Source organism: Thamnophis sirtalis, unplaced genomic scaffold, assembly GCF_051295495.1.
Source record: "Thamnophis sirtalis isolate CommonGarterSnake01/CBP01778 unplaced genomic scaffold, rThaSir2_p1.2 scaffold_1, whole genome shotgun sequence".
Taxonomy (NCBI): domain Eukaryota; kingdom Metazoa; phylum Chordata; class Lepidosauria; order Squamata; family Natricidae; genus Thamnophis; species Thamnophis sirtalis.
In genome coordinates, this window is record NW_028261381.1 from 13,181,744 (window position 1) to 13,207,838 (window position 26,095).

General features: G+C 42.0%; 1 protein-coding gene across 3 annotated transcripts in view; it reads left to right on the forward strand.

Moving 5' to 3' along the window:
• Positions 1–1,629: 1,629 nt before the first annotated feature.
• Positions 1,630–26,095, forward strand: part of STAT1 (signal transducer and activator of transcription 1) — a 48,734-nt gene continuing 24,268 nt past the window's right edge. For 2 of the 3 annotated variants that reach the window (XM_087707780.1, XM_087707786.1), the window contains exons 1-15: positions 1,630–1,705; positions 3,820–3,948; positions 4,979–5,123; positions 6,934–7,032; positions 7,289–7,378; positions 8,091–8,169; positions 10,580–10,671; positions 13,401–13,552; positions 14,131–14,289; positions 15,844–15,936; positions 18,440–18,499; positions 20,551–20,580; positions 20,672–20,762; positions 23,664–23,702; positions 25,196–25,279. In XM_087707780.1, the coding sequence (XP_087563906.1) occupies positions 3,821–3,948; positions 4,979–5,123; positions 6,934–7,032; positions 7,289–7,378; positions 8,091–8,169; positions 10,580–10,671; positions 13,401–13,552; positions 14,131–14,289; positions 15,844–15,936; positions 18,440–18,499; positions 20,551–20,580; positions 20,672–20,762; positions 23,664–23,702; positions 25,196–25,279 (1,341 nt within the window). In that variant the 5' untranslated portion in view covers positions 1,630–1,705; position 3,820. Of the gene's footprint in view, positions 1,706–3,819; positions 3,949–4,978; positions 5,124–6,933; positions 7,033–7,288; positions 7,379–8,090; positions 8,170–10,579; positions 10,672–13,400; positions 13,553–14,130; positions 14,290–15,843; positions 15,937–18,439; positions 18,500–20,550; positions 20,581–20,671; positions 20,763–23,663; positions 23,703–25,195; positions 25,280–26,095 lie in introns of those variants that run through there. The other variant, XM_087707793.1, reaches the window with a different exon arrangement.

A 26,095-nucleotide genomic window follows, 5' to 3' on the forward strand; every position in this document is an offset into this window, starting at 1 on the left:
TTAATCTTAGGCTGCAGATATGCTGTGACACAAGAGTTTGCTGATGAAGTCTTGACATACCAACATCTTGTGCAGGCAGTCAACTTACAACAGTTCATTTAGTGACCATTCAAAGTTACAACGGCCCTGAAAAATGTCAATTATGATCGTTTTTTCAGAGTTACAAATGCTGGCTCGGGAATTCTGGGAGTTGAAGTCCAGACATCTTCAAGTTGCCAAGGTTGAGAAACACTGGACTAGGGCAACCTTCCATCAGCCTGGCCATGGGAGTTGTAGTCCAAGGCGCCAGGCTGGTGTAAATGACCTCGGATCGTCTAGCGAACGTAAATTGCACAAAGAAAATCTACACCTGTCATTTTTTCCTCTCCTCTTTCTGGGCTGCAAATTTAGATTCCAAGTTCCAGTTTGGATTCTATGTGCGTTTTGCTATAAGGATGTGTGGGAGAATTTAAGCCGCTTGCTGGTCAAAGTGTGAATTGGGATTTTCTGCAAGAAAGGGCTTTGGCTTGGTTTTGGTGTAGTATGCGGCCGACTTCGGTTGATTAAAGGGTAACATCACGGCTTGTGGCTGAAGGTGTTTTTTCTTCAGTGACCGAGATGACACCTTCTTCCTCAACTGAGTATCGGGTTTAAAAATCACCTCACAGCGATATATACTCTCCAAAGGTTGAAACTAAGGTGAATGTTTAGGTTCAGTGGAGCTATTTTTGTGTGTGTGACTTTTTAAATTAATTTTATTAATTTTTTTTAAGTAGACAGATAAAAAAGCAAGCATAAGAGAAATGAAAAGAGTAAAGAGAAAGTTTAAAATTTAATATATTTTTTAAAAAAAATACAAAAAGGCTTCCCAGCATCGGGCCTCAGACACAAAAACTGGCTGGAGAATTGTGGGAGTTGAAGTCCACAAGTCTTAAAAGTTACCAAGTTTGAAGACACCTGCCTTAGAGCAGTGGTCTCCAACCTTGGCAATCTTAAGCCTGAAGGACTTCAACTCCCAGAATTCCCCAGCCAGCTTAGCTGGCTGGGGAATTCTGGGAGTTGAAGTCCTCCAGGCTTAAGATTGCCAAGGTTGGAGACCACTGCCTTAGAGGCACCAATGTGTCGATATAGCAGGCATTCATTTGGGAAGCCTTAGTGCCTCTGAAAAAATATTCCGGATACTGTTTATCATCCAAGTTCGCGCCTGCCTGCCTCTCTCTTGAAACTGTCTTGCATCTGTGCCCAATTTCCTGCACGCATCTTTCTAAAATAAGCATTCACCAAGTCAGTCGCAGAAGGTAATGCCATATAGCCTTCAATAGGATTTCACGCCCAGCTAATGGTGCATATAATAACAATGCAGGCCGAGGACCTTTTCAAATCGAGTAAACACTGTTTATTTCTCAAACGAAAATGAAAACGGTCGCTGGCCTCAAAGGTTACAAAGCCCGCGACTTTCTCACCCCCCCGCCTCTTTTTCTCCCCCCCCCCCCGTCCTAGTGCCGATTTATAGAAAACAGGGAGGAGGACACCTCCCCGTAACAGCCATTTGGAACCGAATGGTTCTGATTGGCCACTCCCTCAAATAGCTTATCGCGGATTGGTCCAAGCCCTCCTGTCGTGCTTCGCTACTTCCCGTTTAAAGGTACTTTCGTTTTATCGGAAATCAAGTAGGCTGGAGAGAGTTCGGGGTCTCCGGTTCTTTTGAAGGTTCTGGACGCGCCAGGTAGGTCTGCCCTAAGTCGGCGTTCTTAGGTGTAGCCTTCGTGCAGGAAGCTTTGCATGCCTCCCTGCAAGATCTTCCACGGGTTGCATCTGAAGACCTGGAATCTCAAGACCTCAAAATCCTATTATCGGTCGCCAGGTGATCCATCCATCCATCCATCCTTACTTTCTTCCTTCCTTCCTTCCTTCCTTCCTTCCTTCCTTCCTTCCTTCCTTCCTTCCTTCCTTCCTTCCTTCCTTCCTAACTTCTTTCTTCTTTCCTTCCTTCTTTCCTCCCTGCCTCTTTCTTTCTTTCTTTCTTTCTTTCTTTCTTTCTTTCTTTCTTTCTTTCTCTGTTAGGATTATTAAGCTTGTTATTCGTGAGATGGGCTGGTGCTGGTTAGGGCAGGGGTGCAGACGGTTGTGCGCTAGTCCTCCAAGGTCACCAACCTTTCGGAGCTCAGGGACCCCTAAATTCATAATTTTAAATCCCCTGCACCACTAATATGAAGTTTTTAAAAAGATAAATAGTGTTTAGTGCAACGTTTAGAAACTGCAAATAATTTTTCTACGGACCACGCCGACATTTTCTTGCGGACCATCAGTGGTCCACGGACCACCAGTTGGTGACCAATGCGATAGTCGACACTGCCAATGTTTGCACTCGATTTGCAGCCTGGGCTGAAAAAAGCTGGCTGTGGAGAAGAACCCCCTGTCCATGCCAGAGTTTAGACGCCTCCTTGCCAAACAGGACAGGAGGGTCGATTTGCCTGGTGTTTGATTCATCCCATGATCATACCATGCCCCCCACTCCTCAACTGTCTCCTGGAGTTTGCCCAAATGTATGTCCATTGCATTGTTGAGATCTAACCATCTCATCCTTTACCGGCCCCTTCTCCGTTTGCCTTCAACCATCAGGGTCTTTTCCAATGAGCCCCTCCTGTCATTTAGGTGGCCAAAGTATTTGAGCTTCAGAATTGAATCCTTCCAAAGGACAGCTAGAGTTGATTTCCTTTAGGATTGACTGATTTGATCTTGGAGTCTAAAGGGCTCTCAAGAGTCTTCTCCAACTCCATAATTCAGTTCTTCGGGGCTCAGCCTCCCTTTTGGTCCAACTCTCACAGCCGTACATTACCGCTGGGAAAAAGCTTTTGATTATATGTTTCTTTGTCAACAAGGTGACATCTCTGCTTTTTAATATGCTGTCTAGGTTTGCCATAGCTTTCCTCCCAAGGAGCAATCTATCCTTTAATTTCATGTTGCAGTCCCAGTCTGCGTGATCATGGAGTCCCAGAAAATAAAAATAAAAAATTCTTGCCTACCTGAAATAACTGGGTCATTTGTGAACTGTGAAATCCCAAGCTTTTCACCAGGCTATCCTGCAGCTGAATTTTGCAGATTATTTTTGAAAGTGGCATTGGGGGTGGGGGAAGGGAAGGCGTTTAGAATAATTTGGGAGAAATCTTGGTAACATTTGGTGCTGTTTAGGAGAAGCTATTAAGAGGAATCCAAAACCTGATATTTGATTATAGCCTTTGCACTTACCGTAATGACTGTTAGACCAACTGTTGGACCAACTGGTTCCCCTTTGGTAGTTGTAATGATGGCTTGTTCTTGGTCCACTGAGAATAACATTACATTGATTGGATTTTTAATAGTTATTTTTCCTGTATCTTACATTTCTCCTGTATTATTAATAAGAACTTTCAGAGCTAATTTGCTACCCTGAGTCCTTAGTCTTATTTCCAAATAGGACAATTCTGGGAACAAATGATGGGTAGTGGTAACATATTCATTCATTCATTCATTCATTCTCTCTCTCTCTCTCTCTCTCTCTCTCTCTCTCTCTCTCTCTCTCTCTCTCTCTCTCTCTCTCCTCCCTCCCTCCCTCCCTCCCTCCCTCCCTCCCTCCCTCTCCCTCCCTCCCTCCCTCCCTCCCTCCCTCTCTCTCTCTCTCTCACACACACACACTGATTAACATTAATGAAAGAGGATTTGTGTGTTAGTGTGGGGTTATGTAAATAAGAAAGAAGGAAATTTGCTTTCAGATAATGGAGTTTCTTAACTAATTGAAAATTTTACTGATTGCATGGAATAATAAATAGAACCTATATTTAATTACATTTGATTCCACAGGATGAGTCAGTGGTGCAAACTGCAACAGCTGGATTCTAAATTCTTGGAACATGTGCATCAGCTCTATGATGATAACTTTCCCATGGAGATCAGGCAATACTTGGCACCGTGGCTAGAAAGCCAAGATTGGTAAGGCTAGAAAGCCAAGATTTATTAATTTGTGTAAGCTATTGTGTAAGAGCAACTTTTGCATCTCATTTGGAAACCAAGGACCCAGAGTATGGAGGAAGAATGGAGAGGCCAATCAAGCACAGTAATCCCACGGTCATTGAACCAGGTTTTAGTGCTTTTGGCAAAAGTTGCTCTCATTAGAAAAGAGGACTTTGGACCACTGAGCAACAGGACTTTGGACCACTGTACTTCATTAAGACCAGGGTCAACGCAGCCGTCTACCAGGAGATTTTGGAACACTTCATGCTTCCTTCCGCAGACAAGCTTTATGGGGATGCTGACTTCATTTTCCAGCTGCCCACACTGCCAAAAGCACCAAAACCTGGTTCAATGACTGTGGGATTACTATGCTTGATTGGCCAGCAAACTCGGCTGACCTGAACCCCATAGAAAATCTATGGGGCATTGCCAAGAGGAAGATGAGAGACATAACAATGCAGAAGGGCTGAAGGCCGCTATTGAAGCATCCTGGTCTTCCATAACACCTCATCAGTGTCACAGGCTGATAGCTTCCATGCCACGCCGCATTGAGGCATTAATTGTTGCAAAAAGGGCCCAAACCAAGTACTGAGTACATATGCATGCTTATACTTTCAAGTGGTCCGATATTTATTGATTGCATGTAATATTCTAATTTTCTGAGATGGTGGATTTGGGGTTTTCATGAGCTGTATGCCATAATCATCACAATTATGACAAATCACAACTTGAACTACCATGCTTTGCATCCAGTGAGTCTTATCTCATATATTAGTTTCACCTTTTAAGTTGTATTACTGAAATAAATGAACTTTTGCACAATATTCTACTTTTTCGAGTTTCACCTGTAGAGTACATTGGGGACTATTGGAAAGTTGGGTCAGTTTGTGACTGTTAAGCAGAAGGGCAAAAAATAAATAAATTGGGTTTTTCAAGCATGTTGGGGTTTGTGCAATATAAAGAGATGGAAGATATGCTAAAGCTGTTGTTCGCACGCTTCCTCCTCTAGGGACCATGCTGCTGAAGATTTTTCGATGGCTACGTTGCTCTTCCAGAATCTTCTGTCACAGCTGGATGATCAATATAGCCGTTTTACCCAGGAGAACAATTTCTTATTACAACACAACATCAGAAAGAGTAAACGAAACCTCCATGTCAGTGTACAACAGCATTTTCTAATTTGCCTTTGTGAAAATATTTTAGAATAATTCTGTTGGTAGTGTGAGGATTATTTCTACAGTGTAATGAAATGAACTGTTTTTTTTTAAATTGCTGTGCCATCCTTAAGCAGAATATAACAATGAGCCCATGAATGAGTCCTTCCCTTTCTTTTATCTTTTATCTTCCATCATAATTTTTCCTTAAAAGAAGAAAGGGAATGTATGTTCATATAGCTTATAACTGTTTGTTACAGTTGTAAGCTTCTGAGTCTTCAGTGTTGTATTCTTTTATGTCATTTTTGTTTGACATTTTTGTAGTATAGCGTCTCATAACCATACCTCCATGTGTGATACACGCATATATTATTACGAAGAAGGAAATTTTGGCTGGATGGTGGGAAGCTAGATCTTACACAGGGCCTTTGTCTCTCATTAATTTTTTTTTTCTGGTGTGACGGACACACTCCTTTTTCAGCTTTAAACTTGAGGAGCTGCTTTTTAATAAATGCAGTAACAGAAAGCATTTCTTAGTATGCAGCAGTTGAATATCAAGTATCCCTTCCGAGGTTTGAAGGATGTCTTAGAGAAAAAAGTGATACTAGGATTTACAAATATGTCAATTGTGATAGGATTCTGACTCTCATATCTTTAATGGAAATACATAACGGAGAGTGTAGGCTCGAGGCCTGCTTTCATGGTATTCTGGGATAGTGAGCATATTGAAAAAATATTGGAAGTCCACAGGGTGATTTTTGATTTAAATCACGATTTAAATCACTAGTAAAAAGGCTTGACTTAAATCAACTCGATTTAAATCATAATTTTTTAAAAGAGCAACTGTCATCTCTGTCCCACAGCTGTTTCTCCTCTGATCCGCTGTTGACTCACCGACAGTCCCATTCACTTTAATGGGACAGCTGGTGATGTGGCAGTGGCACAACAAGTTAGGCAGGCAGGAAGTGGATGTCCGCTAACAGGCGCTGCCATGATGGATTTGAAATGACAGGTGCTCTTTAATATTATATTTATAAGCTGCTTAGAAGGTTTCATTTTTACTGCTTGCCCTTCCTCCTCACACTTAAGAGCCTGGTGGTAGATAGATGCATTTCTCTTCAAACAATCGTACAGTTTGTAGTGTACATAGATTTGCAAAAAATGGGATAAAGGAATATTCCTGAACTTTGTTTTATGATTTATCTCATGGTTACTATGAAATTGTGTGAATGCATCAATGCGGCGCATGTTATCTCAGCTTTCAGAGCTTGGATTCATTGAATGAGTTTACCAAAAATGTAAATATTGCAGAACATACAGCCTCATGCTACATAACTAAGCTCCATTTCAGGCTGAATAAACTAAATTATTAATGTTGTTGTTACATTTTACATTTATAGGCCGCCCTTTTCCCTGAGGGGACTCAGGGCGGCTTACAATCAAAAAGGAAAGGGAGTGTAGGACAATACAAAAGAAATGTGAACAAAAATAAATTAAACAGTAAAACTCAACATTCACTCAGCATTCGGGAGGGGCGAAAGTAGACTTATCCCCAGGCCTGACGGGCTAGCCAGTTCTTGAGGGCTGTGCGGAAGGCCTGGACGGTGGTGAGGGTACGAATCTCCACGGGGAGATTGTTAATGTATCTTAAATAGAAAATTATCTTTAGATAGATTTTTTACTTTAGAAGCATTTTATTAAAATAAATTTGATAAAAAAATTATAAACCTGATTTTTTTATTTTAAAAAAAAATCATCAATTTTTATCCACCCTGTAAGTCCCTCACTTATATTTTATGCTATAATCCAGAATACTTTTGTGGAAGAACCCACATATATGGCCTTGATGATCTCCAAATGTCTCCAAGAAGAAAGGAATATCCTTAAAGCTGCAGAGGCCACAGATCAGGTAGGTTATCTTCTATATGCCTGGAAGAGAGCATCCTGTATTGAACATTGTGCAGCCTCAGTACAGATGATGGACTTCACTTTCAAATATTAACATGTCTACCCAAACTTAGCATTTCCTCAGAATGGAAAGCAAGGAACTAACCCAAGAAAGGTCATGAAATATTCCTGCTGTGGAGATTTTCCTTATGAGGATGGATTCTACATCATGATACATTTAATTCTTGATATATTTTTTTTCTCATTTCAAATTCCAGATGCAAGTAGACAGCGTACAAAATTCTGCGATGCTGAGCAAAGTGAAAGAGTTGGACGCTAAAGTCACAAATGTGAAGAACCGTGTCATAGTACGTTAAAAGAGTTGGTCCTTGGGATTTTTTTAATTTTTGCCATATCATAACCCAAAGGGAGATGCATTATTGGTTCAGATGCAGAGATTGGGGAATGTGCAGAGAGAAGCTGCATTGAAGAAGGATTGAGTGGCTGTCTGGGAACAATGGACAGATTTTAGTCTCCCAACGCTATTATCAAAATCTACTTACTTCTATTGTCACATGACAGAACTTGTAGAGTAGTCATATTTTTTAGCACCAGTTGATTGTGGGACACTCACAGAGGTAGGAAAGGGATACATGTAACATAGCCTTCTCCAGCCTGATGAACTTAGTTGATGCCTATTACAAGGTAGCATTTGCCAGAGATCTTGAATTTAAATCTATCCAAACCTCAGTATAATCAGTGGTTGATATTAAGACAGCAGCAGGTTTCTATTCCTGACTATTCCAGTGAATATTCTGGTTTAACTGGGACAAAGGATCCTTTGGTTCATATCTATTACTCTGATAAGCCTGAAATTCACTGGCCAACCTGGCTTTGGCCATATTTTTTGATTGAACCTATCTGAAGACTTTGTAATAAAGATAAAATAGGGGAGCAAAGGCCTATTTTGATAACAGTATAGTAAAATAAATCATTGAAGTCATTACATTTCTTTTGATAAATGCCACCATTTTGCTTTTAAGTGATTTTGAATGTCTGATGAGCTTACTTGTTTTCTAGGAAATAGAGCAAATGATAAAAAATCTCGAGGATGTTCAAGATGAATATGATTTCAAATTTAAAACCTTTCAAGTCAGAGGTGAGGAGCCAGTTTCTAGCCTTTTTAATGAAATCTGTTCTTTCCTATGTTAGACGTTGTTCCCTGACAATGAAATTATGTCCAGTTGAAATCTTAGTCCGTTAAACATTTGTTACAGACTTGGTTTCCATTTTGTGAAAGTCCAGATCTTACAAACATCAAGATCTGCTGCTTGCACTCATGTTAACCCAAATTATCCTCCCTCGCTTGGTTCCTCTCCACGTCCACTTGTGTTGGATTACAACATCCATTCTCTCCCAGCTGTATGTTACCTGGGGATAGATTGACTGAACTAGACTTGAAACAAACTCCCAACATTTCCCTTTGAGCTTAGAACAAAACAACTCAAAACATCCCAATTTTGAGTTTTCTATGGTCAACTGGAATGAAACTTGACTTCTTCTTAATACTCTTTCATGGAGAATTCCAAATAAGCTGTTCATTTATTTTTCATCCTGAGCTCAAAGCAAACAATGGAAGCAGTAGCTAAGCTCTTTTTGTTGAATGTCTTCATTGCTTAAGAAGTTAGAGTTGCAATAAAGAAATTTACATATTGGAAAATCCAGGTTTTAAAATCAGAGTTAGGTTCAAACTGTTTCACTAGTCCTATTAGAGCTAAAAGTACCATTCAGAGTTACAGCATCCATTCTCTCATCAAAGCCCCAAAGTTTTTGATGCAGGATGACCAGGTTTTGGTTAACATAAAACAGGCAAAATAATCTAAGCACAAAGAGTGAGGTGTGTCAGACCTACCCCAACTTAGGTCTTTAGGAAAGAAAGACCCTCGACTCCATTTGGTTGAAGTGATAGGTTCTTTTATAAAAGTTAAGTGGTTGCAGTGAAAGTAAAGCTAGATCTGAGTATTCCTGTGCAAAGGTTATACTCTTCCCCCCTTTCCCTGCCCCCCCTTGACCTGTCCCCTGTCCAATGATAGGCCGTTTTGATGTTTTGGGAACGGCTTGGATGCTTGGTGCCTCTCGATGTAGCTTCACATTCTGTTCCCAGGCCAGGTGTCCTGGTGGCTGGCTTATTCCGGTTTGGCACCTCTTATATTTATCAATGTATCTCCCCTGCCATTTGTCTTCTTATTCCCATACCCGAACTACCCCAAATTCCTTCCCCCCCCCTTGCGTTTATGGCAGGATGCCAGCAAAGAGAAGAAGCAGAATGCGGTAGACCTAAGTAACATTCTTATGAAAAGTTAACCAGCAAGGTGTAAGCCTTCTGAACAGTATTGAATTCAGTGGTTTCCTGTATTCCATCTCCCTCCAGTTTCAGTTGATGGTCTGTAGCTTGGATTTTGGTGGGGTCTCGCCCTGCAAAGCCTTGGCTCTCATCATTACCATGATGGGAGACATTATAATCTAATCCCTAGTTCCAGATTGTCAGAATCCATGGGATCTTGTTGCAAATTTTAAGCCTTGGCTCTTTAATATTTGGAATGCCATATTTTAATTCCTCCTCTGGGAGTTGCAGATCATCAGTATCTGAAGTGCTGCAAATTGCCTATTCTTGGCCTAGATTTAAGTACGTTTCTCCCTTAATGCTTTGCTTTTTCACATAGACATTCCTAGTGTCTTGTCCTTTGGCGAGGTAGCCTTCTAAGTAGTCCTTGACTTTTGACCATTTATTTAGGGACTGTTAAAAGTTATGATGCCGAAAAAGTGACTTATGACCAGTCCTTGCACTTAACTATTACAACATCCCTGCAGTCACATGGTTGTGATCTGGGTGCTTGGCAGCCAGAGATGGTATTCAGCTGGTTCAGACTGGTTTAGGAGAACTGGTAATGGGAATTTGACCTGGTTTGGAGAACTGGTAAATACCACCTCTGGGTGCTTGGCAACCAGCTCACATGACAATTGCAGCATCTTGTGATCACATGATTATCATCTGCGACCTTGGCCAGCCAGCTTCCAGCAAGCAAAATCAATGGTGAAACTGGCAAGTAGCAATAGCAATAGCAGTTAAACTTATATACCACTTCATAGGGCTTTCAGCCTTCTCTAAGCGGTTTACAGAGTCAGCATATCGCCCCCACAGTCTGGGTCCTCATTTCACCCACCTCGGAAGGATGGAAGGCTGAGTCAATCTTGAGCCGGTGAGATTAGAACCACCGAACTGCAGATAACAGTCAGCTGAAGTGGCCTGCAGTACTGCACCCTAACCACTGCGCCACCTCGGCTCTTCACTGCGCCACCTCGGCTCATCAAGTAATGATTGTACCGTGTCTTGCCTAAAGACTGGCCAAAAAAAGGAAAATTGTGTATGGTCACGATGATGCCTCACTCCCTTTATACCAGAGAGGACTTTGATACTGTTTATTGGATTATTTCCTTGTTGTTTTTTTACAGTTCTGCTATTTTACATATAAAAGACATATAAAGTTCTGACATGATCTCTTTTGCAGAATGTGAATCCCACAACATGACCCAGGATGACTATAAGAAGGAAAAAGTACAGCTCCACACCATGTATTTGCAGCTTCACAATAAGAGACAGGTGATGCAGCGAGTTTCTTTGGAGAGCTATGATTGTTCATTGGTCTAAATAGCAGGCACTTTTTGTTTTGTTTCCCCTCCCTTTAAAGGATGTGAAGAACCGATGGTTGGAGTCCAAAGTGTTTGTGAGACAGTGTTGTATAATAGTTAGAGGATAGGACCAGGGAAATTCTAATTTATCATGAGCTTTGGAAGTTACTGGGAGCCTTTAAAGCAGTCACTGCCTGTCAATTCAACCTAAGCATTATTGGGAAAAGATGATCTTAGGGGCGGAATGTCAAACTCATGAGCCAGATTCAGCCTGCAGGGTGCTTAAATCTGGCCCGCTGGGCCATCCCGGAAACAACGAAGGTCTACCTGTGGTGCCTTTTGCCAGTAAAAACGGGGCTCAGTAGGGTTGCAGGAGGCCGTTACAGCTGGAAACAGTTTGGCAGCCCGTTTTTGCTGGAAGAGCGCTCAGGCCACCACAAGCGCCGCCGACACACGTGACGTCGAGCTGGACATGCCCACCCTGACCACACCGCCAGGACTCCCCGAGGTGAAACCACCCTGATGTGGCCCTCAATGAAATCGAATTTGATGCCCCTGTCTTAGAGGATGTAGTACCATGATTGTCACCTTCAACTCAAGGAAAAAGAGAACATACAAGGAAATTCATTCAGAGATGGTTGCCACAGTGTAACAGGGTTCTTTTTGAACTGAAGATTAGCTTGCAAAGGCTGGCAAAGGGCACAAATAAATAAGCCAGTGGAGGCCTTTTTTGTTACTACAGTGAGGGCTTTTATCACAAGTTTTTACAATATAGTTTTGGTGTTCACTTGATAACAGCTTTTCTAGGTTTCACTCCCAGAGACAGAGGTCCCCCTGTAGTTCTCCTGCTAGCTGTTTTCTTCCCCTTTCATTCCAACTCTCTCCCCCTCTTCTGTGTTTTAACAAGAGAGCAGGTAAAAAGGATGGGCTGGAATTTGGGCTTCCATTGGTTCGACCTTCTGCTCAGTAGAACATCTACTGGCTCTCCACAGAGGGGAAAAAACTTATCTGAGTCTTCTGCCTAATCCTTCCCCAGGGACAGCCAGGTCTCCTTCCCCTTTGGGGAGGAGTTCTCACCCCTCTGGGTTTTCATTTTCCTTTTTGAAGCCACCTTGTGAATCTTTTTTTCTCCCTTTCCCAACCAGGAACCAAAAAACTCCTCTTCACACTTAACTTCTCTCTCCATCTTTATTTTGTAGCCTCTTGATTCACTCCATGCAATCCTCTTCTCCCATTCCAGTTTTTAGTCAGGCCAACAGCATGTTCCCCAGCAATTGAGGAGGTGGGTTCCCCCTCAGGTACCGTATCTAGTCCCCAAAATCTAAAGAGGAGCAGGCTTGATCATTGGAACTGCCACAACAGTGCTGGCTAGCAGCAAGGTTGGCTCATCAGCCCTTGTGATATTACAGCTGCCATTCAAAGCCAGCATTGAGCAGCTTCTCCCCTTGTACTCACTCACACTAGCAAAACAGCAGCTATTTCAGGTCACTAAAATCCATATGCCACAGTAGTGCAATCCACCATCATTGCTGTTCTCCATTTTAGTGTACAGCAGTGGTTGTCAACTTTTTCTTCACCACGGACCCCCCCCCCCCGTCCCTTGTAAACACCTTTTGTGGCCATAGTCCATAGCCAAGGACCCCCAAGATTAACTCAAGATTTAAATCATAACATTTCTTCAAACCTTCATAGGCCTCCCTGTGATGATAATGTGTGCGTGCGCGCGCACACACACACCCCACAGGCTGAGAATCACTGGTGTAGAGGATAAATTGTCCTTGACTGAGATAAGCCAGATGTAAGCAACATTTAAGTGAAAAAAACAGGGCTTACGTAAAAAAAACAAAAACAAAGCAGAAGGTAATATGAAAGCACTTCAGGCTCTTCAGCTCCCTAATTCATTTGAACATAGAGACGGGGGCAATAAAGCTCCATCAGACTTACAGTATTCTATTAGCTATAGCTAGTATTTTAAAAAGTAGTAGCCTTCCTGTGGCATTGATTTCTTGCACTACATGGTAGGGTTGACAAGTAAAAATTTAACATTCATTTTGTCTTCCTTCTGATTTCAATTCCTGCCTTGTTTATTGATGCCACTGCACTATCCACTGCTGCTTTTTGGCTGCCACAGCTTTTAAAAAATTGAAAGGTTCCTTACTTTGTAGGTTGATTTCTAGTTCCTCTTATTTGTTAGCTATATATTCCACAATTCAGTCAAGAACTTAGAACATAAATTGTACCTGGTGCTTCTTCCTTGTGTTGTTTCTACCTATTAAATTCTACCAATAAATTGTAGTTATTTCTACAGTCTAGGGCAGTGTTTCTCAACCTTGGTGACTTTAAGTCCCGTGGACTTCAACTCCCAGAATTCCCCCAGCCAGCTCTGCTGGCTGGGGGATTCTGGGAGTTGAAGTCCAAGGGACTTAAAGTCGCCAAGGTTGAGAAACACTGGTCTAGGGTGTGGAGGGTTGCATCTGCATCTTTTTGATGCATTTATTGCAACACAAGTATGTCCCTTGGCTAAAGATTAGAACATCATCCCATATTCTAGGAAATTCCCACTATGCATCATGTGAATGTTAAAGCTCTTTTTAAAAAAATTGAAGATATACATTCCTTGACGTTTCAAATGGAACTTGCCAGGATCAATCTAAAAGTAGGGTAATGGCTTGAATATGTTTCTTGCTGGATTCTCTCTAGGATGTGCTACACTTGATATCTTCTTCATTGCCTGTGATTGAAAATACCCAAAATGCTCTGATAACAGAAGAGCTGGTTGAATGGAAGCATCGGCAACAGATGGCTTGCATTGGCGGCCCACCCAACGCTTGTCTAGATCAGCTTCAAAACTGGTAGGTCTCTGAAGCATGGCAAATACAATCGGGAATTTTCAGAATTAATTCAACCAGAAGGGGGAAAGTACCCGAAAATTTCCACAGAAAACTTTCTGTTCTGAAAACTAGGACCTTCCTGAAGTGTCAGAATTCTGCTATTCCTCTTTTCTTGTTATGTTTTCCACATTTTTAAAATATGTGCTTATATTCTTCTGTTGATAAAATGCACTGCGTTGACTGTGCTGTTTGAGAATTATGACACTTGGATTCCAACACTACCAATGGTACCAGGTCTAATAACTTCTCAGCAAATGTTCCAACAGTTGCATTTCTACATCTGGGCAAACTCCTTAAGTGACTCATGTCCCTAAGAAGTGGACATTACTAATGGTTGGACGGCTTGTGATTCAGAAGTGGAATCCAGGGTCCAAACAGTTGTATATGGATTCAAGCATACCATGAATGCTCTGAGATATGTGCTTCAAGAGCCTTGTAAAGTTAGTGTTGTCCCTAAACAATTAAAGACTGCTGGTTTCTGTGCTTGTTAACCTAAGGAGAAATGTAGCAATCTTCACATCCAATCATTGCAATGATAGGTTTACCTCAGTGGCTGAGAGTCTTCAGCAGATTCTTCAACAGCTTAAAAAACTGGAGGAGCTGGAGCAGAAATTCACCTATGACACCGATCCCATTACCCAACAGAAGAAAGGGCTTATTGAGCGGACATGGAGTCTCTTCAAGCAACTCATTCAAAGGTATTTTTCTTCTTGTGTTAGATGGGTCAGAATGGGCATTTCCTTGTTTAGAAAAGCGTATTTCATCTTGCCATCCAAACTGAAGTATCTGCCCCTTTTATCTTGCTGATTACATTATTTGGTTGAAATGTGAGCAGTCACATTATTCCCAGAAAGTCTTTGCAGACCTATCTAGTGAAATGATTTTTGTTTGAAATCATGCAGTTTTGTTTAAATTAGTGTCAGGGTCCAAGTAACAGATCCAACCCAGTCGGACCTCTGAGGCCTAGGTGTTCCTCAAAGTACACATTTATTAGGCATGTCGTACTGGCACATCTGATGAAAACCTGACTCCGAAAGTCCTGCAGTTTTCCCCATCCAAATTAAGTCAATTTCCTTTCCCCCAGTCCACATGTCCAGCACATGGTCCAATCCAGTCACAGATCCAACTCCAGTTGGTTTCAGTCTACGCCTCCCCAGCACCTGGTGAGAACGTCCTTGGTCCCCTGGAGAAATAATTTTATTTTGGCTACATGTCTCCAGCTATCTCTATTCCCCCCTCCTATTCCCACAGCTCCAACCAGCATAGCTGTGACAGCCATGAAGATGCTCCAAAATGGCTTCAGGGTTGACACTTAGATAAGTTTAGATTTGAATCAAATTTAAAAGAAATTGAAAGGTGTCTCCTACGGTTAGTGATTTCCTTACAAACTATAGAGAGTCTTCTAGAACAGTGGTCTCCAACCTTGGCAACTTTAAGACCTGTGGACTTCAACTCCCAGAGTTCTTCAGCCAGCTTTGTTTTGCTGGCTGAAGCTTTGCTGGCTGAAGAACTCTGGGAGTTGAAGTCCACAAGTCTTAATGTTGCCAAGGTTGGAGACCACTGTTCTAGAAGACTAGAAGAAAAATGCCAAAGAGTTGTGAAGGGATGGACCAGGCTTCCCCCACCTAGACAAAAATTTGTGGATTGGGAAGATTTGTTTAGGGCAGGGGTACCCAACCCCCCCCCCAGGCCGCAGCTCACTACCAGGCTGTGGACTATTCGCAAATGGGCCACAGGCCAGTGCACACGGGCGCATGCTCAGCTCAACCTACGTGGTTGATGGGCCACCACACATGTGCAGGCAGCTCAACTTGGAGTTCAGCTGCATGTGCATGCGCACCAGCACACCTCACAGAGTCAATCTGTGTGCACCTATGGGCTAGTCCCTGCTGGCATGGCTTGGTTCCCCTCATCCCCTACCCGCGCAAGCTGAGCCACCAAGCTGCAACGGTTGAGGTCAGCTGGTTTAGAGAACCATGGAAATGTATTAATACAATTTGATTTAAAATTATATTTTTATTTTTAACTATTTAGAGATTATATAACTATATAACTATTTAGAGATTATATATGTTTATATAAATTTTGTTCCTAGAATGCCAGATGTTTGTTCCAAATAAATAATTTGAAAAGAATTATTTGTTTAATGTTCACATTTGCATTATAGAAGATTGAGGATCTGTTCATTTTTGGCATAATGTTCTATTCCCTTTTTGAAACAATTCAACAGTACTTCTTGTTTCTCTGTCCAGCTCCTTTGTTGTAGAAAGACAGCCTTGCATGCCTACCCATCCTCAGAGGCCGTTGGTTCTGAAGACTGGAGTACAATTTACAGTAAAGTTGAGGTAAATTGTTTTATACCTGATGTGATTCATGTATGGTGGTTTTTAAAAAAAACTTTAAAGGGAGTGATTAATTCCGAACTAAAGTAAGAGGGAAGATTCCCTCAAGTCCTGGCCCTTTGGAATGAACTCCCCGCGGAGATTCGGACCCTCACCCCTCTCCAGGCCTTCCGGAAAGCCGTCAAAACCTGGCAGGCCTGGGGTTTATGAGCTCCCCTCCCTTCTCGACTTGTATGGCCGTATGACTCTTGTGTATTTTAATTACGTGTATTGTGTTTGTATCCCCTTTCCCCTTTTGAGTTGTTCGCTGCCCTGAGTCCCTCCCAGAGAAGGGCGGCATACAAATAAATTAAATCTTAAATCTTAATCTTAAGTCAAGTTTGATCCATGCAAGTTTACCGAAATGGTTTGGTACTGCTTTCTTTCAGAACATTTTTATGATTTCCTAGTTTAGTCAATTAGGAAGAAAAAATATGCGGCATCCTAACAACATACTGGGAAAAAAAGTGTTTCTCGGCAGAATATCATTTTAAATCGAATTGCCAATATTTTAGGGCATGGTAACATTTACTTAGATGTAGATTTTGCTGCAGACCTGATTCTGCATTCTGCTGTTTCTTCTCTTGAAGATATTGAGGAACTCAAGTTCTGTTTCTTAGGCTCATTTCGTGATTGGCTCCACACCTCAAGCAGAGATAGGTCATAGATCTTCCCTTGGAATCACAAAGGCTGGATTTTGCAAAACACATGAAACCAAAGTGAAACCTACTATAGCTTCATATGATCTCATCCGTGCCATGCAGGGGTGGGTTTCAACCGGTTCGCGGCGGTCCCTGCGAACCGGTTGGTCGCCGAACCCGGCAGTAAGTAACTTCCGGGAATGGCGAAGGGTGCGCCCGCCCGCCCGCGGTCCTTACCTGGTTTTGATGAGTTCTGCGCTTCCACGCATGCGCAGGACGCATACAGCGCCTGCGCGATCGTCCAGGAGCAGCTGGAGTGTCGCGCAGACGCTAGTACGCATGCGTGCACCGCGCGCGTGCACGAGGACGCCACCGGCCCCGTTCCAACCGAACCGGTTGGAACAGGGCGAGAAACCCACCCCTGGTGCCATGGGATACAATTCTTCATCTATTTATATGGGAGCAAGACTCAGTTGTCTTCCATATGTTTTTAGCAGATGCATCTAGGGATTGCATTGAATGAGTTTGCGTGCAGAGCTCTTACCCATGCTTAATCACACTAGGATTGGCTCCTACAGTTACCTCATAAATAAAATACTAGGTTGGTGTGCACATTATGGCTTTTCAACTCAGTGGTGCCTCCACTGATGACAGATGCTTATTTTAATCTTAAGGGGTCCTTGGCACTCTCTGAGCTTCCTTGTTTTCTTGCATATGTTTCATTACCCAAACTAGGTAACGTCCATCAGTGCTAGTTGTTACCTAGTTTGGGTAATGAAACGTCTGCAAGAAAACAAGGAAGCTCAGAGAACACCAAGGACCCCTCATGTCAACCCTGAGCTACAAAGAGTCTCTTCTATTAAGTTTTTTTAATTTTGTAAGAATTTGAGCAGAAGGGGACAGGGAATCTTTCTGCAGCCCTCCCAGAGGTGATATTCAGCAGGTTCTGATCAGTTCTGGAGAACCAGTAGCAGAAATTTTGAGTCGTTCAGAGAACCGGTAAAAACCACCTCTGACCCCCCCCTCCCCCCCATTCTCTGCCTCCCGAGTCCCAGCTGATTAGGAGGAAATGGGGATTTTGCAGTAACCTTCCCCTGGAGTGCGGAGGGAATGAAGATTTTACAGTATCCTTCATTTCATTTCATTTATTGAATTTCTATGACACCCAATCCCGAGGGACTCCGGGCGGCTTACAGAAATGAAAAAAATTTAAAAAGAATTTTTAAAAACAATGGGACACAACAAAGTTTTAAAAAGGAACACAACAAACACCCAATCGAAAGGGGGCTGGACCTCAATCAAGGGGTCAACAGCCCCAGGCCTGCCGGAAAAGCCAGGTTTTAATAGCTTTGCGAAAGGCCATGAGAGTGGGCAGGGCCCGGATCTCTGGGGGCAGCTCATTCCATAGGGCTGGAGCGGCAACAGAGAAGGCCCTACTCCTAGGCGTCGCCAGCCGGCATTTTCCCACTGAAGGCACCCAGAGAAGGTCCTTCCCCTGCCACGCCCACAGAACCAGTAGTAAAAATTTTTGAATCCCACCACAGAACCAGTAGTAAAAAAAATTGAATCCCACCACTTAGCCCTCCCCATAATCCTCACCATCTGTTAACCCCCCACCACCACCACCACCAAAGGATCATTTCATTTGCTCCCATTTCTGTTTATTGTGATCTTCAAGAATCAGAGAATCTTCTGTTGCGAAGATCCAAATGAGACCTTATGCTGTACATAAGGAAAATGCTTTCTTGAAGGGCTTAAGGAAGATAATCAGGACAGGACACATATTTTTTTCTTTATTCTTACCTTTGTGTTGCTTGAATTTCCAGATTGCTGGTGAAGCTCCAAGAGCTGAATTATAAATTGAAAGTGCAAGTTCAGTTTGATAAGTAAGTGATCTTCATCCCTGATCTTTGATTTCCACACTTTCCAAACTTAGACACTACACTCTGTTGCAACCTATATCTGGCAGGTAGCGAACTCCTATGATTTCCATTTCTTACAGTTGTACAGTTTTTATTTAGTTAGTTATAGTAGCTAAAGCTTTTGGTTACCCCTCTTTCATCAAGGTTAAATACTTTTAATTTATTTTTAAACAAGAGAATCTGGGAAAAAATCTTGATAGTAAGGATTTGTAGTGAGCTTTGAGATCATCTAGTATAGAGTTCCCCAACCTTTCTGGGTTGGCTACCTGGGGGGGGGGGAGAGAGGGGATGATTTTGAGGGATGGGTAGGTACATGTGCAGACAGGCAAGTGCCTGCGATGTTCCTGATGAGGCTCGTGTGAGTTGGGCCACAAGTGCTTGCAACAAGACTTGCACGTGTGGGACCCTGAATGTCCGTGACGAGGCTCACGCGAGGTGGACTGCAGTCACATGCAACACTTAGCAATAGCAATAGCAGTTAGACTTATATACCGCTTCATAGGGCTTTCAGCCCTCTCTAAGCGGTTTACAGAGTCAGCATATCGCCCCCAACAACAATCCGGGTCCTCATTTTACCCACCTCGGAAGGATGAAAGGCTGAGTCAAGCTTGAGCCGGTGAGATTTGAACAGCCGAACTGCAGTCAGCTGAAGTAGCCTGGAGTGTTGCATTTAACCACTGCGCCACCTCGGCTCTGGGGCCATGCACATGTGCAGACATGTGTGCATCAGCTGGATGCTCAAGTGGCCGTTAGGCCACAGCACACAGGTTATGGACCCCTGACCTAGTACCTTCTCAGCTCAGTTAAGGAATTCAGTACTATAGCATTCTTGACAGATGTCCCTCTAGCCTCTTTTTAAATACATCCATTTAGGAAGATCTATTAACTCTCAAGGCATTGCTGAACAGCTCTTAACCTTTTTCATGATGTCCCATAAAAATGTTATTTCCCATTGTTTAAATGAAAATAAAATGTTCATTTAAGGTGCCAGGATGACTCCATTGCTTTGAAGAAAAATGCCTTTATATATGCTATGTGATTTGGAAACTATAACAGGAATAGCATTTCACCCATCAATGTAACAATAATAGCTACAGATCCTGTGGCTCTCATTCTGATTGCAGTGAGCTAAGGAATTCATGAATTTATTTAAAAGTAACCACACTCTGTACTGGATGCCAAATGTTTCAAAAAATGACCGTTGTAGAAAAGTGAAAGAGGCTCCAGTTTCACATCAAGCTTTTAAGTGAGAATGATGTGTGAATTGGTTTACAGAAAATTCTTACAACTGCAGATTTCACAGTGTCCTTAAGCTGAGCAGTTAAGTGTGAAAGGAAAAAGGTGGAGATTTTTCCAGATTACATAGAGATAACTTGATAAAAAAGTTTAATGGAATTATTTTTTGAGAATACTGAAGTATAATTGTGAAATTCTATGGAACGGTGGATGGCAAAGGCAAGAAGACCAGGAGGAACATTGCAATGGGTCGGACACGACTTTGCGACATAACAACAAACAACAAATAGAACGGGTGGCAAACTCAATTTCATTGAGGGCTGCATCAGGGTTGTGTTTGACCTTGGGGGGATGTGGCCAGCTGGACATCACTTGTGTCCGGGGTGCCTCTGGTGGCTTGAACACTATGCCAGCAAAAACGGGCTCCCGAGTTTAATTTTCGGCTGCAACTGCTTCCTGTAACCCTCTAACAGCAAAAATGGAGCTTGGGAGGGTCCCCTATGCCCCTTGCAAGTTCCGTTTTTGGCCTCGATGGCCTCCTGCAACTTTCTGCCAGTGAAAACATAGCTCGGGAGGGCTGTGAACGACCCTCCCGAGCTCCATTTTTGGTGGCAGAGGCACTGTGGACCGATCTTTTGCTGTTCCCACGGTGGCCCCATGGATCAGATTTAAGCACCCCGAGGGCTGGATATGGCTCCTAGGCCTTGAGTTGGACACTCCTGCTCTAGAACAATGGCTGCCTTGTCACTTTATAAACTGACTTTTTTTTTCTTTTGCAGAGACGTCAGTGAGAAAGTCACAGTGAAAGGGTACGTTCAATCAGTTTGTGCCTGTTCTTGCATTTTTTGTTGAACAACAAATAGGATTATATCATTGGTTTGTTACTTGTCTCATTTATAGATTTAGAAAATTCAACATCTTGGGAACAAATACCAAAGTATTGAACATGGAAGAGTCAAATGGGAGCCTATCAGCAGAATTTAGACACCTGGTAAGGTGCTTCTGGCACCTCTGTGTTATTTGATATGCTGAAGTCGTTTTGTCTCCTTGCTAGTTATCTTTTTTGCACTTAGTGTTGCTTTTTTTATAGAGCTATTTAAACCTTTTGAAGCCTATCTCAATCTTGTAGACTCTGGATAGCACTGAGCAGCGTAATAATATAAATATAGAGAGAAACGGCAACAAATAAAAACCGTAATAAGAAAAACAATAACCTACAATGAACTCAATTAAATAGTCAACTCCAGTTAAAAGCACTTTATCCTAGTGATCCCTGACTGAGACAAGGATGTCAGTTTATGCTACAAATGGTTTCTTACCATGATTTCCATTCATTAGGACATGGGGGAGAAGTTCATGATTTAAGATTTTGGCTCTGAAGTAAGAACTATTTTGTGCAGTGTCCTATATCATATTTTTCAGATTATAGGACGCACCTAAATTTAGAAGAGGAAAACAAAAAAAAATGGTTTTGACGTCCACGCGCCTCATTTTTGGCCCTTTTCCAGCCTTTTTTCTACCCATTTTCAAGGCTTTTTTGGCATGTTTTAGGGGCTTTTTGGCATGTTTTGGAGGCTTTTTAAAATCCATTTTGAGGCTTTTTTGGCCCGTTTTTGAGGCTTTTCTTGGCCTGTTTTTGAGGCTTTATTGGCCTGTTTTTGAGGCTTTTAGGTCCATTTTTTGGGGGAAAAACAGGCTGAAAAAAGCCTCAAAAGTGGCCCAAAAAGCCTCAAAAACAGGTCGAAAGAAGGCCTGAAAAAGGGGCATGCAGAGGCCAAAAAAATGGCTGGCGGGTGGACGAGGCTTCAGCGAGGCTTCAGCAATATTGGGTCTATAAGATGCACAGACATTTTCACCCCCTTTGAGGAGACAAAAAAGTGAGTGTTATAGTCCAAAAAATACGGTAACTTTGAATAGGGATGACAGTTTATCCTTCTTTGAATGGACTCAAAGATTATTTCAAGTTCTCTCTATCCTTTTGTCCTTCTTCCTTTTGTCTTTAGTTTTAGTACTTTTCACCATTTTGTAGAATTAGACCCAGAGCGACCATTTGTAATGGAACCCAGCGATCTAATAGTGGGAATTTGTTTTGGTTCAGAATTCATTGTTCTTGAATCATATCCATTCTTGTATTATTAGGAGTAGGAGTAGGAGTAATATTATTTACTGGAGATGTTTTACTTTTTAAAGTAATCAGTTGTGAGTTTCATTAGATTCAAAAAATTTCTTAATATGATTCTCTTAGCAATTTATCAGTTATTGGACACATTTGCAGTTATTTTTTTTAAGTACTCTGTCAAACCTTTTTGGGAACAGGTTTTGCCTGGTGTCTGAAATGCGTAGTATTTTATCTTTTAATCATTCTCTAAATGAAATTGTCTTTCTTTCTTTTTGATAACTTACAATTTGGTTATAGTTTAGAGATAGTTTGAAGTAAAACCAAAAGGTTATAAGGATAGGTTATTGCAGTGTATCAGGGGTGGGTTTCAACCGGTTCGCGGCGGTCCCCGCGAACCGGTTGGTCGACGAACCCGGAAGTAAGTAACTTCCGGGAACGGCGAAGGGCCCACCCGCCCGCGTTCCTTACCCGGTTTTGACGAGTTCTGTGCTTCCACGCATGCGCTGGACGCATACAGCGCCTGTGCGATCCTCCAGGAGCAGCTGGAGCATCGCACAGACGCTAGTATGCATGCATGCGCTGCGCGCATGCACAAGGACGCCGCCGGCCCCGTTCCAACCGAACCGGTTGGAACGGGGCGAGAAACCCACCCCTGCAGTGTATGCACAGATAATCAAACTGCTCACATTTTCTATATTGTGACTTTAAAAATTACTTAGCAGGTCTAATATTTACAAGCAAAGGGGATAGCTGAGATAATAGATAAAGACTCCTGTATGTAGTCTTTTTAACTGTCATTTGCACAATTCATATCTCGTGTGTGACATTTATTTACTTTATATATAGCTGTCCTCCTCACTTTTATGTGGCTTGAAGCAGTTTACAAAAAAACACAACATACATAATATAAAACAAAGATTAAAAACATATAGCAGCCAGGCATCATCTAATCTTTCAGGAAACGGGGTTTAATCCATACCCAGACCACCCCCAGGGTTGAACAAATTAATTATTTGAGATAAAAGACAATCTTTTTGAAAAGAATCTGATTTATTAATATTATCTGCCAGTTCAAATAGTGAGAATGTGAGTTACTCTCAAAATAATTCCCATTCTTCTTTCTGCAGTTTAAAAAGTTTAAAAATCAAAATCTCCACGATACACTTTTATAATACCAGTAATTGATTGATTCAATCTGCTGTTCAGTTTTCTATCAGAAGCCTTTTGGTGAATCTCATCCTGGTGGGTTTATAGGGAAATTGTTAAAAGTTGCCTATATAGTTGGAATGGATTTATGTGGGATACTCCTATATCCGTGATGGCAAATCTATGGCACACATGCCACAGATGGCCCACAGAGCCCTCTCTGTGGGCACACTGCGCATGCATGTGCCCCTCCCGCCAGCCAGCTGATTTTCAGGTTTCTGCCATGAATGCAGAGGGTGCGCCTGCCCCCCATGGCCCATTTTTGCTCCCAGGAAGTTGCAGGGAGACCTACTAGGCCCAAAATGGGTTGCCCCGGGGGGGGGGGAACGTGTGCACATGCGCAGGAGGAGTATGGGGAGGGGGTTACACTCATACTGCATTATGGGTGCGGGCGCACACACGTTCGGTACGCGATGACAAGGTTAGCCATCACTGTCCTATATGAAGAAATGGACCCATAACATATGGAAGATAGTGAAAGGGGCTACACTGAGCAAGAAATGTTTGAACCATGCATAAAAAAATGTTGAAAGGTATGTGGTTTAACCAAATTCTGTTCTTTTGCAGCAATTAAAAGAGCAGAAGAATGTTTCAAGATCTAATGAGGTAAGGAAAATATGCCTTAGCACTTTAGTGAATCTGTATAGCTTATTTAAAAACTCCTAAATCAGAATTCTGTGTTTTAGGCTTCCATGCTGCAGAAACAAAAGCCAATATGTGCATCAGAGGTCTGCAAGGGGCGTGCATAAGCGCACCAGTGTGCCTACCGTCTCTGTCCTACTGTCCCCATTTCTTTGTACTCATTTCATGTGCTCATGTCCATGTTTATACTTATACCTGTTATCTCATGTGTGACAAACTAAATCAATGAACTAATTGTGTTAATAGCAATAGATTCACCCGTTCTTTTTTTTTTCAACTTGTCACATAGAACAGTTTGATACTAATCCCTTAAGATGCTCTTAAAGATACTTGAATGGTTTTTAAAAATGGGATAAAAAGGAATCCCAACTCCAAATTGGCTAAGAATTTATATCTACATCAGATCTTGGGTTTGCCTTAATTCAGATGAGAATTCCACCTATCAATTTCACTCTATGCCATCTGGAGTACTAAGATTTGTCATCTCCTTCCTGAGACGCACCTCAGAATTCCTGCAAACCTCATCGCTGATCGCTCCTGTTCTAACCTATTTACAGGTTCAAAACAGATAAGATTAAATCCTTATTCTGCGCTGGGGTTTCCAAACTTGGCAACTTTAAGACTTGTGGACTTCAAGTCTCTCAGAATTTTCCAGTCAGTTATGGCTGGCTGAGAAACTGGGAGTTGAAATTGGGAATTGAAGTCATCAAGTCTTAAGAGTTGCCGATTTGGAAACCCCTGTTCACAGTTTTTAGGAACAAGGTGACCCTTTCTTACTTTCTTTGGTACCTAATGCATTAAATGAAAGGGATTTCCCTGTAATGACCCCACATCTAACAAAGTAACTGATTAATGACCCCCATAGGTAATAGAATGCCTTGTTATTTGAAATTGATTTGGTGCTGTCAGGCCATATTGGTGCTTTTAGAGCCGAGGTGGCGCAGTGGTTAAATGCAGCACTGCAGGCTACTTCAGCTGACTGCAGTTCTGCAGTTCGGCTGTTCAAATCTCACCGGCTCAGGGTTGACTCAGCCTTCCATCCTTCCGAGGTGGGTAAAATGAGGACCCGGATTGTTGTTGGGGGCAATAGGCTGACTCTGTAAACCGCTTAGAGAGGGCTGAAAGCCCTATGAAGCGGTATATAAGTCTAACTGCTATTGCTATTGCTATTGCTTTTAGTGCTTAAAGAAAGCCCTAAAAGTCAATTTATTAGCAAAGGTTCCTTCTTAATAAGTCTCATTCTTCTTTCTAAAGTTCCAGATTATAACTGCTGCTTTAATAGTTTAGAAGGGGTTGTTTAATTTCTGTAATTAATTTCAGTTGGGATTGCAATTTTTCTCTTTTTATAGATAAGCTATTTTATAAATAAGCTATTTATATTAGAAAGACTAAAATATAAGGCTGTCAAATAGCTAAAGTTAGTAAAGTACATTAAAGTTCCTCTCTTGTTTTTTAAGGGCCCTCTCATTGTAACCGAAGAACTCCATTCGCTCTGTTTTGAGACAAAATGGGAACAGAACACAGTTGTAATTGAATTGGAAGTAAGTAGATTTTAAAAATTAAAGGCATAAAGTAGCATATCAATAACTTCATTTCAGAAGAAGCGGGTAATCTTTTGGTGGCCAAGGGGCCACACTTGACATTTGAAGGAAGATCAAAGATGACAAAGTAAGGATGGTCATTTCACTTGCAGGTGACGCATCTCTAATAGAATTATTTTAGGATTATTACAACATTTATTAGTTTCTAAGATCAAAATACCAGGAAGCTGCGCTACCAATTTTTCACAGTCAGAAAGAGTCAACAGTTTTGATTAACAGTCAAAACTCTTAGTCAAAAGAGTTTTCAAGGGCTGCAAAACGCAGTGTGCAGGCTTTACGGCCACGGGTTTGTTCAATTTGTATAGTTGCCCATCTCACATTTTTGTCTGTGGGTGGCTCGTACAGTAAAAATGCAAACAAACAAAGCAATTCAAACTATTTTTAATTTTAAAAAATAATAATTAAAATTTGCACCTTTCTCACCACTCATCTTTCCTACAACCTTCTCCTATGGGTATATTATGATTTATCAATTGTGGTTTGTATCTTATGATTTATGACTTATAATCGAGAATGCAGCCGCGCGAGCGATATTGGGTGTACCGAGATACACCCATATTACACCTGTCCTCCGCGAGCTGCACTGGCTGCCAATTGGTCTCCGGATGCAATTCAAGGTGTTGGTCATTACCTTTAAAGCCCTACATGGCTTAGGACCAGCCTATCTGCGAGACCGCCTACTGCCATACATCTCCCAACGGCCGATAAGATCCCACAGGGTGGGCCTCATTCGGATACCATCAGCCGGACAGTGTC